The 11,318-nt window shown below is 45.8% G+C and overlaps 1 protein-coding gene across 2 annotated transcripts; it reads left to right on the forward strand.

The window, feature by feature from the left end:
• Positions 1-166: 166 nt before the first annotated feature.
• LOC126994026 (polyamine deacetylase HDAC10-like) lies at positions 167-9,873 on the forward strand. 2 transcript variants are annotated; one of them, XM_050853277.1, is made up of 7 exons: positions 167-419; positions 2,215-2,287; positions 2,420-2,593; positions 3,072-3,215; positions 4,926-5,120; positions 8,318-8,437; positions 9,620-9,873. In XM_050853277.1, exons 2-5 carry the CDS (start codon positions 2,273-2,275, stop codon positions 5,022-5,024), a joined length of 432 nt encoding a protein of 143 aa, XP_050709234.1. In that variant the 5' UTR covers positions 167-419; positions 2,215-2,272; the 3' UTR covers positions 5,025-5,120; positions 8,318-8,437; positions 9,620-9,873. The 2 variants fall into 2 exon arrangements, with proteins under 2 accessions (XP_050709234.1, XP_050709232.1); XM_050853275.1 differs by having other exon boundaries at positions 2,215-2,593.
• The last annotated feature ends 1,445 nt before the right edge of the window (positions 9,874-11,318 follow it).

Here is an 11,318-nt window from a genome sequence, read left to right on the forward strand (position 1 = left end):
CCATGTCTGCTCATTAAGAGGAAGCTGTTTGGGCCTGTAGCATTGTCTTATTTTTCCTTGATGGCCTTTCTTGGATCTCAGAAACAATGTCTTTTTCCTATACTTAACCTGCTCTGTTTCTCAACATGGACCTTCCTCTCCCTTCCCTGTCCTCCCCAGCTTTTAGGAGACACTGTTGAGCCTGGTGTATGTCCAACGGGCACACTGGCGCTGCTTCCAGTACCAGGGGTCCTTATGCCAGCAGGAGGTGCGGGGTGAGGCTGACCCCAGCACCTTCACCCCGAGCCTCTCCTTCCAAGGCCTGGTGGGTGTCTGGCCCTTATGCCTACAGACCAGAGACACCATACAGCTCCTGACACCACAGACACAGCAGCTCAGGGAGAGGATTGGTGAGAAACTGCTGCAGCTGAGGAGGGAAGGTATGTAGGGAGGAAGGGAAGGAAGGGGAGGGGGAGAAAGAGGGAGAGGGAGAGGGAAGGAAGAGGAGAAAGGAAAAAATGGAAAAGAGGGAGGGAAGGAAAGGAAAGGGAAGGCAAAGAGGAAGAGGGAGAGAGAGAGGGGGGTTGAGAGGGAAAGATAAGGAAACAGGGAAGAAGGGAGAGGGAGGCAAAGAAAGGGAAGGGAAGGAAGGGAGGGAATGAAGGAGATGTGAGAGAGGTTGGGAACATTAGGAAATGCCTTTGTACTGCAGTGGACTAATAATAATGGCTGAGGAGGAGGAGGAGAAGGAAGAGGGAGGGATGTACACCTTTCATAGATAGCTCAGTCACAGCAAACAGGAGTCACTGAGGAGCTCTGTGTCTTGTTTTCAGAGGCCGTGGTGCTGAGTGAGTCTCCGAGGCTGTGTCTGGTGTGTGACGAGCAGGTGGAGCAACACGCAGCCTTACGGAAGGGTAAGTGCACTACACACTAAGGTGTTTTTTCATTCACAGACAAAACATAATGAAGATAGTCTAAGTACTCTGATGTACCCGAGGCAGATCTTGGTACCTGCCAGAGTTTTTACCTCAAGAAGACCAAGTTTCCCTCACATATATATCTACTTGGACCGAATTTCTTGTCCACACCAAACCCACTGAGGCAGCACATGGCATCTTTTTATCAGAGCTTTTACCTCAAAAAGACTCAGAGTTTCCCTCACACATACCATTTATAGAGGACTTCGTGGTGCAGTGGTTAACACACTTGGCTCACAACCGAGAGAGCCCGGGTTCGATTCCTGGGCGGAGTGGAAAAATTTGGGCGGCTTTTCCGATACCCTATGCCCCTGTCCAGCCAGCAGTGAATGGGTACCAGGTATTAATCAGGGGTTGTGTCCCATCTCCTGGGATCTGTTCCCTTCTATAATTCCTTCCCCTTCTGTCTCTCTCCAGCATATGACCACAGATGTTGTGCCGACTAAACTAAACTTTCCAACTTTCTGCATACCATTTATTTATTTTCACCCAATTCCTTGTTATGTCACCCATTCAGGCAGCCTTAATACTTTCCTCACTTATCTAACCAACACTTAACCACCATAACTTTGACCACACATAACCCCTTGAGGCAGCTTTCTACCCTCGTACTAGAGCAACCTTTTTTACCAGACAAGTTTCCCTCACACCACAACACACAGAGGTACACACTAATTCACCCTCTTTCCCCCTCTCCCCCCCACACACAGGGAACATCCAGAGCGGCCAGAGCGCATCCAGCAGGTGTGGGAGATGCTGGGGCGTGCCGGGGTGCTGGGACGAGACCAGCGGCTGCAGGTGGGTGGTGGAGGCACTGTCTATATGATGTGTGTGTTCATGTTTATGTCACTGTTCCGCTGTTCACTGTTCAGTTGTTTACTTCTCCTTGTTCGCCTTGCTTAGTATGAGTCTCCCTTCACACCTGCACTGGCTAACACCTGTATAGCCACCCATAGTAAAGCACAGAGGGTATGCAGCTCTCTCTATTCCTTGGACCTGCTTTATAAACTTGATGCAGTGTCAGCCAGTAGGATCAGTTGGGTTGAGTTGAGGCAAAGAAGTTGTTCTCATTGTTGGAATTAGGATTGAGGAAGGAGAGTTGGAAGAGGAAGAAAGATTCTGGATAAAGGAAGGAGAGATGGGAGAGAGGAAATGAGAAATAGAGAGATATACAGATGATGCCAAAGAGATATTAATAAAGAAAGAGTCTAATCTTAATCTAACCCTTTTCTCCCTCCCTCTCTCCATCCTTGCACAGCCTCCAGGCCCAGCGTGAAGAGGTGGAGCTCACACACAGCCAGGACCACGTGGCCTTCATGTTCAGCTTTCAGGTCCAGGGAGAGGAGGTGGAGCTCACACACAGCCAGGAACATGTGGCCTTCATGTTCAGCCTCCAGGCCCAGCGTGAGGAGGTGGAGCTCACACACAGCCAGGAACATGTGGCCTTCATGTTCAGCTTCCAGGTCCAGGGAGAGGAGGTGGAGCTCACACACAGCCAGGAACATGTGGCCTTCATGTTCAGCCTCCAGGCCCAGGGGGAGGAGGAGCTGCAGACCATTCAGGAGAACTACAAGTCTGTCTACCTCCACCCCGCCACCAATGCCTGTGCTCTGCTCTCGGCCGGCTCACTGCTGCAGGTACGAGGGGGAGAAAGAAGTACCATAAGTGCATGTAGGAGAGAGTAATGTTGTGTTCACGATGGTAGAGAAAGGAGGAGGTGGAGGAGGAGGAGGAGGTATGTGAGACAGGAGATGAAAAGGAATGGCATTGAGTCACTCCTCTAGTCTCTGCTCATGGTTGGGTCTTTAGATTGGAGGAGGAGGAGGAGGAAGGAAAAGGAGGAGAAAAAATATAGTAAAAGCCTGTAATAGAAAATAATGCTGTATTAAAATTGGAGGAAGAAGAGGATAAGGAGGAGGAGGAAAAGGAGAAGGAAAAAATTATAGTAAAAGCCTGTAATCTTTTTTTAATTCTGCATTCTATACTTTTTATACACACACTTATATGTACTATTTTTCTAGTCATAATACACTACCCTCAAGAATGCATTTGGAATTGACAGTAATGAAAGAGGAGGAAAACAATGTAGGAATGATATAATCTCTTTACTTGAAGGTCGTGGACGAGGTGTTTGCAGGCCGAGCCAGGGCCGGTGTGGGCATCATCCGTCCCCCGGCCACCACGCCGAGCCGGACCGCCCCCACGGCCTCTGCTTCTACAACAATGTGGCCGTCGCCGCCAACAGGCTGGGATGCCAAGGTGGGCGCTGCTTGGCCCTGGCACCACATTAACTCCGCCTTTTATTTTCATCATTATCACTCCTTTGTCAAATATTTCCTTCACATCACCTATTTCTCTTCCTCTCCTTCCTTTATCCTGAATCTGTTTTGCATCACCTGTCTCTCTTATTCCTCCTTCTCTTCCATCTCTCCTTCCCTCTTTTATCTGTAATCTCTTTGGTCTTATCTATCTCTCTATTCTTCACTCCCTCTCTCCCATCTCCTTCCTTTATCATCTTCCTTTTATCTATCTGGCATCATCTATTTATATTCCTTCTTTCCTTTATCCCATCTCTCCTTCCTTTATCAAAAATCTCTCATCTCCTTTTATCATTTTCCTCCTTCTCTCTCCCTTTCTTTATTGTCCTGTGTGTGTGTGTGTGTGAATGTGTTTGTGTGTTGGTGTGACTGTGTGTATATGTGGGTGTGGGTGTGAGTGAGTGTGTGTGTGTGGGTGTGTATTTACCTAGTTGTGAAATACAGGAAAAGAGCCGTACTAGGCCCGTGCTGTCCCGTTTCCATAATGCTTATTATCCACTGCTTATTATTTGTCACACTCCTATCACATACCACTAAGTCTTCCCTGTCCAATTTCTCCAATCCCTCTTGTATCCTGTACAATGCTATTAGGTCCCCTCTCTCTCTCCTTCTCTCCAGTGTTGTTAGTCCCAATTTCTCCAGTCTTTCTTCATAAGTGTGTTCTCTCAGAGTTTCCGGTAGTTTGGTCGCTGCTCTTTGTATTCTTTCCAACTTTCTAATTTCTTTCTTCAATCTAGGTGACCACACTAATGCTGCATATTCCAGTCTTGGACGTATCATCGATGTTATTAGTTTCTTCACCATTTCTTCATCTAAATATGTAAATACTACTTCTATGTTTCTAAGAAGATTGTATGTTTCCCCAGTTATCCGATTTATATGTTTTCCAAAGGATAACTTGTCTGTTATGGTCACTCCCAGATCTTTTTCCTCTGTTTTTTTCATGATTCTTTCATTACTCAGAGAGTAGCTCCCCGATATTCGTCTACTGCTCTTACCAAACTCCATCGCACTACACTTCTCTGTACTGAATGTCATTTCACATTTTTGTGACCATTTGTTTATTCTGTCGAGATCTTGGCTCAGGGCTACACAGTCTTCTTCATTAGCCACCCTCATTAGTTTAGCATCATCAGCAAACATATTCATATAGCTTGTCACCTCTTCTGTCATGTCGCTTATATATATTGCAAACATAATCGGAGCCAACATTGATCCTTGGGGGACTCCACTAGTTTCTTCCGTCCACCTTGATTTATTGTTATGTGTTTGTGTGTGTGTGTGTGAGTGTGTGCATGTGGGTGTGTGGTGTGAATGTGGGTGTGTATTTACCTAGTTGTAGTTTTACAGGACCTGGGCTTTACGCTCATGTGGTCCCGTCTGTGTGTATTTACCTTGTTGTATATACCTAGTTGTGACATACGGGAAAAGAGCTACGCTCACGCTGTCCCGTCTCCATATCCTCTCTTATCCAACTTTTCCTTAAAATCATGAATGTTTCTTGCACAAACCACCTCCTCCTCCAGTCTATTCCATAGCTCAATGCTTTGGGAAGCTAAACTTTTTCACATCTCGCCTACACGTGTGTGTGTGTGTGTGCGTGTGTGTATGCATTCTACTGTACTCCCAACACCATCTCTGTGGCCTGCAGGGTGCTGGTGGTGGACCAGGATGTGCACCTCGGCAGCGGCATCCAGCATTTGTTTGTGGCCGAGCCGAGGGTGCTGTACGTGTCCCTCCACCGCCATGACCACGGCCTCTTCTTTCCATCCTCTGAGGACCCAGACTACGACGAGTGGGGACGGGACCTGGCCAAGGCTACAACATTAACATTTGCTGCAACAAGGTGAGGGCCATATCTCTGCTGACGAGACACACACACACACACACACACACACACACACACACACACACACACACACACAAATAAATAATAATAATAAAAAAATAAAAAAATCAGTCTATAAATACCTAAATCAATGAAACCACATAAATCAAAAAAGTGTTTCGAGGACATTTTTTTTCATTGCTCTTCTCTGTACCAATAAAAGTATAGCAGGAATTGACTTTTTGCCGCATGCGTGAAGACATAACTTACGAACTCCCAAATGCATGAGTCTCGCTAAAGTGGGTCATTCTGTCTCCTCTTCTCAGGGGAAAGGATGGTGGTGAGCAGGACCTTTTTTAGTGTGTGTGCCTGTGTCAACGCTACATTTTTTTAGCACACTCGGTCAGCTTTTAGTCTCCACCAGTGTCGGTATTCTCAACGCTTCCACCTCCCACCACGTCAACTATTTCCAAAGGCCGAAAAAGACTAGCCCATCCGCTGCGATTGGCACGGATTTGGCCTTCACTGGTAGCCTGGTTTCCCATGTGGTGCTGGTGTGCTGGATATTCCCTCCCAAGGTGCAGGACTTTACATTTTTCTTCATTGAATTGTAGCAGCCACCTTTTGTTCCACTCCTGTAGCTTGGTGAAGTCTTCTTGTAGGAAATCCTCAGTCAAGGGGTTAATTGGGTTTTCATGAAGATTTTTTCACATTCATGGTACAGAAGAAGGGCCACACTACCACCAGGTACAGTACACTGCCCCTAGTAATGCCCACAACGCCTATGGAAGCCCTGTTAAATATGTTTACTTGGGTGCCCAAAGGTTTGAGAATACAGGGCCAGTGTAAGTGTGTAGTAGATGCAGACACTTTGTTGTTTTACGTTTGAGGTAGATGATGAAAATGTCTTGTTTCTTTCCTCTTGTGCATGATCAGTGTATTTATTTTACCCCTGGTCACCCTCTACCAGTCTAGGGGTCACATTCTTAAACATTTCCGCACCCAAGGTCACCTGTTTGACAAGGCGTTCATGATAGTTGTGGGCATTTCCAGGAGTAGTTTTATGGCCCTGGTGGTGGTTTGACCCTTCCTCTGTACTGTGAACCTAAAAAAAACATGCATCAGAGCCCGACTGGTCTCCTTTTTGGCCTCTGGAAATAGTTGATGTGAAGGGCGGAGGCGTTTGACAGTTCTGACCTAGGTGTGTAGTAGAGGCAGAGACTTTTTCTACCTTTCATGTAGATAACTATGTTCTAGTTTCCTTTCTCTTGTGCATGTTTGATATTTTTTGCACCTGGTCACACTTTACCCTTCCAGATGTTGAGTAATGGTCACAAAATGGTTTGCTTGTAGAACCTTTCCAGTAGGGAGGGAGAGGTCAAAATTTTCTTGTTTTCCCTGTGTTAGAATGTTCAGTCTACTAAATTTTCATAAGTAAAATGGGTCTTTTTACATATGACTGGATTCCTTTGACTCTGTGTCCTCATATTTGATTCCTATTTATTTGTTGAACATTTCACATATTAGCCTGTCTGCTGCGACTGGCATGGATTTGGCTTTCACTGTTAGCCTGGTAACATACACTCCCAGGACTTTCTCTGCCTCTGTGGTGGATAGTGGAGTGTTTCCCATGTGGTATTAGTGTGCTGGATATCCCTTCACTGGTAGCCTGGTAAAATACACTCCCAGGACTTTTTCTGCCTCTGTGGTGGATAGTGGAGTGTTTCCCATGTGGTATTGGTGTGCTGGATATCCCCTCCCAGGGTGCAGGACATTTTTCTTCATTGCATTGTAGCAGACATTTTCGTTCCACTCCTGTAGCTTGGTGAGGTCTGTCTTCTGGCTGGAAATCTGCAGCCAAGGGGTTAACAAGTGTGCTGCACCTTCATGGGACCAAGTTTCCCTTGACCCTTTTTTGGAATTACTTTTACACAGACATTGTTGCAGTTTGAGAATGCTGCTCACTGGTCGCTTGCTTCATGTCCTACTCTCTGACCCTCACCGGACCTGCCTTTGACCTGAGAGCTCTTCATGTCCAAATACTATGCCTAGAGAGATAGATAGAGAGACAGATAGATAGTGTGATAGGTAGGTACTCCCAGTTATCTCCTGACATTTGCTGTATTACCTTTCATGAATTGATAAGTTTATCTGTACTGTGTTCATTGACCTGGTAGTGAAGATGTCAGATGGAGTCTTTCAATGCTGCATCTTTTAAGGTTAATCAGATGATGACAACTATGAGCCAGGTGCCCAGAGTTTGTTTTTTCCCAAATAAATGAACAGCTATTTCGAGAGAGGTTGTTTCCCTCAAGAGACAGGAACCATTCAGGAAAAGGGAGAGAAGGAAGAGAGAGAGGAAAGAAATGCAATGCAGTTTTCTTACTGTGAGACAAACAGAATAAATGGACATAACAACAGCATCACCAAGGTTGTATTAAAGGGAGGTAAATAGATAGAGTCCATCCTTTCTCCCCCAAAAAATACATAGACACATTACATGGACCAGGAACAATTTTGGCACAATATTTTACTTATCCATAATTGCCTAAGTGGCCAAAAGAGAGATTAGTTTCAGAAGGAGAGGTGTTTTGATTGTTCTAAATACCTATTCAAACACATGCTAACCAACTTGAAATAGTGCTCCAGCCCTCACTTGGAAAGAAAGGAAGGAAGGAAGGAAAAGGAGGCCTGGAAAGATGGTAGGAAGGAGGAGGAGAAAGAGGAATAATTAAATGGAGAAAGAAGGGAAGAGTCCAAGGAAATTTAAGGAAAGAAGGAATGATAAAAAGGAAACTAGGCTGGCAGAGAGAGAGAGAGAGAGAGAGAGAGAGAGAGAGAGAGAGAGACCCTTGATTCATCTCTTTCACCACCTCGTGTCTTTCCTCCCAGCTACAAATCAGAAAATTGACCCTCGAGTGCTAAGTCCTCTGAGTATTTTTCTCCCTACACTGGTGCTGAAGTATTGCATCTTCATTCAGTCACAATTACCTGACACTTTTTTCCTGTTATGATTCCCAGTGATCAATGTCTAGATCCACACAGCCCTGTCCAGCACATGAAGGTTCACCCTGCTATCCAAGCTCCCAATGCAAGAATCAGTTATGGTCCTCAGCTCTGGTATTTCATCGTCCAGTGTCCTTCCTCCCAGCCACAGTTCAGGAGGAAGAAGTCGTGTTTACTAAAGCCACAGTGTTTTTCTTGTGTTGTTTCAGAGTGGCATGGGTGACGCAGAGGCTCTCACTCAGGTGGTGCTGCCCGTGGCTTACCAGTTCAACCCACAGCTGGTCCTGGTCACTGCCAGCCTTGGTGTTGGTGCGGGGACCCACTTGGAGGTTGGTGGATGGTGTCACTATCTGTATGACTACCTGCTGCTGCCTCTTTCTCTTTTTCTGTCACTATCTGTTCAGTTCAGTTCTCTCTCCATAATTATATTTTCAATTCATGGTCGTGAGTTTTGGCTTCATAACAGCACTCCCTGGTGCACTCCTTTACTGTTTGGGTTTCTTGTTTTCCTCTCTTTATTCCTTTAGTGTTCTTTCTTATCCAAAATTTCTCTATTGTTCTTTTTGATTTATTTATTTATTTATTTTTTATCTGCCTTAATAACTCATCTTCAGGGGCTGCCATGTGTATGCAACGAAGCATTTTGTAGTCTCCTTATATTGTATCCTGGTGTATTGTCATCTCAGACCATTGCATCCCATAGTGAAGAACTCCCTTCCTCTTCCTTCTCCCTTATTCTTCCTTCATGTATCTCATACCTAAAGTAACACAGCCTAGCCATTGCATTCCATTGTGAAGAACTCCCTTCCTCTTCCTCCTCCCTTATTCCTCCTTCATGCATCTCATACCTAAAGTAACACAGCCTAGCCATTGCATTCCATTGTGAAGAACTCCCTTTCTCTTCCTCCTCCCTTATTCCTCCTTCATGCATCTCATACCTAAAGTAACACACCCTAGCCATTGCATTCCATTGTGAAGAACTCCCTTCCTCTTCCTCCTCCCTTATTCCTCCCTTCATGCATCTCATACCTAAAGTAACACAGCCTAGCCATTGCATTCCATCGTGAAGAACTCCCTTTCTCTTCCTCCTCCCTTATTCCTCCCTTCATACACCTCATACCTAAAGTAACACAGCCTAGCCATTGCATTCCATTGTGAAGAACTCCCTTTCTCTTCCTCCTCCCTTATTCCTCCTTCATGCATATCATACCTAAAGTAACACACCGTAACCATTGCATTCCATAGTGAAGAACCCCCTTTCTCTTCCTCACCCCCATTCCTCCTTCATGCATCTCATACCTAAAGTAACACACCGTAACCATTGCATTCCATATTGCAGGACTCCCTTTCTCTTCCTCACCCCCATTCCTCCCTTCATGCATCTCATACCTAAAGTAACACACCCTAACCATTGCATTCCATTGTGAAGAACTCCCTTTCTCTTCCTCACCCCCATTCCTCCCTTCATGCATCTCATACCTAAAGTAACAGCCTCACACACACACTCCCAGGTTGCCGCGTGAGTCCTGATTGCTTTGGACATATGATGGCCCTTCTGTCTGGCCTGGCCGAGGGCCGCATGGTTCTGGCACTGGAGGGTGGCTTCAGCCTCAACACCATCAGCTACTGCATGACGCTGTGTGCCAAGGCCTTGCTGGGGGATCCGCTGCCCCCCCTTGAGCCCCAGCTGGTGCCCAACAAGAGTGCCGTGCAGACCATCAATGGCGTCATCCGTACCCACAACCGCTACTGGCCGGCGCTCTGCTTCAAGGTGAGTGTGGGGATCTTTAATCCGACCACTGCAATTGGCACGGCTTTGGCCTTCAGTGGTAGCCCGGTAACATACAGTCCTAGGTCTTTCTCTGCCTCTGTGGTGATAGTGGAGTGTTTCCCATGTATTATTGGTGTGCTGGATATCCCCTCCCAAGGTGCAGGACTTTACATTTTTCTTCAGTGAAATGTAGCAGACACTTTTTGTTCCATTGCTGTAGCTTGGTGAGGTCTTCTTGTAAGAAATCCACAGTCAAGGGGTTAAGGGGCAGGACTGGTGAAAGTTATCCCTCATGTCCTGCTGGTGTGTTCTGTGCCTGGTAGTGTTGTCAGCACATAATATAGAAAGCTGCCTCATTTCCAGAACTATATATTGGACATGTATTAGTTAGATCTCTCAAAACATTTCTTCAGTTCTCAGCAAAACACATTATGCTCTCTATGTTTTGCAGTCTTTTCTTGTGGTTTGAGTCCTTGTGGTGCCTGACCCTGGGCAAGGTTACTTTCTTTACTGCCCTCACACTGCTCCTTGCTTCCCCCCATTCAGGGAGAGGTTGTCTACATCTAGCATCAGTATAATAGCCTTGGTGATTAGTAGAAGATAATAGAAGGAATAGAAGGTTTATTTTGATTTATATTAGTTTTTTTCATAATATCTCTTCTTCCTTCTCCTCCTCTCTCTCATTCTTCCTCCCTCTCTCTTCCTTTCTTCCTCCCTTTCCCTCTCCTCCCTTCATTACATTCTTCACCCATTCCTCCTCCTCCTCTCCTCTCCCCTCCAGGATTTATACCTCCTCCAAATCTCTCCTTATATTAGAATCGCTTCTCTTTCCTTCCCTCCCTCCTCTCCTCCTTCTCCCTCTCCCTCCCACTCTCTCTTCCATTCCCTTCTTTATCCACCTTTTCCCTTCTCTTTCCTTCCTTCCCTCCCTCCTCTCCTCCTTCTCCCTCTCCCTCCCACTCTCTCTTCCATTCCCTTCTTTATCCACCTTTTCCCTTCTCTCCTTCCCTCCCTCCTCTCCTCCTTCTCCCTCCCACTCTCTCTTCCATTCTCTTCTTTATCCACCTTTTCCCTCTTTCCTTCCCTCCCTCCTCCTCCCTCTCCCTCCCACTCTCTCTTCCATTCCCTTCTTTATCCACCTTTTCCCTTCTCTTTCTCTCCACCACTCTTTACTTCTCTCTCCTCCCTCACTCTGTCTCCCTTGGTCCACTCTGTTCTCTCTCTCTCCTTCCCTCCATGCCTCCCTCTCCTTCCTCCTCCTCTTCTAGATTTGAATAGTAATATGTTTTAATGTATTGCAGAAAGAAGCAGAAGAAGAAGAAAAGAAGAGAAGGAAGAGGAGGAGAGGGTATATGTGTGTGTGTGTGTTATATGGACATAATTTAAACTGATTTCTTTCAACATATATTTTATTATTATTATTGAAAGACAAACTTTTC

Source organism: Eriocheir sinensis, unplaced genomic scaffold (genome assembly GCF_024679095.1).
Source record: "Eriocheir sinensis breed Jianghai 21 unplaced genomic scaffold, ASM2467909v1 Scaffold706, whole genome shotgun sequence".
Classification (NCBI taxonomy): domain Eukaryota; kingdom Metazoa; phylum Arthropoda; class Malacostraca; order Decapoda; family Varunidae; genus Eriocheir; species Eriocheir sinensis.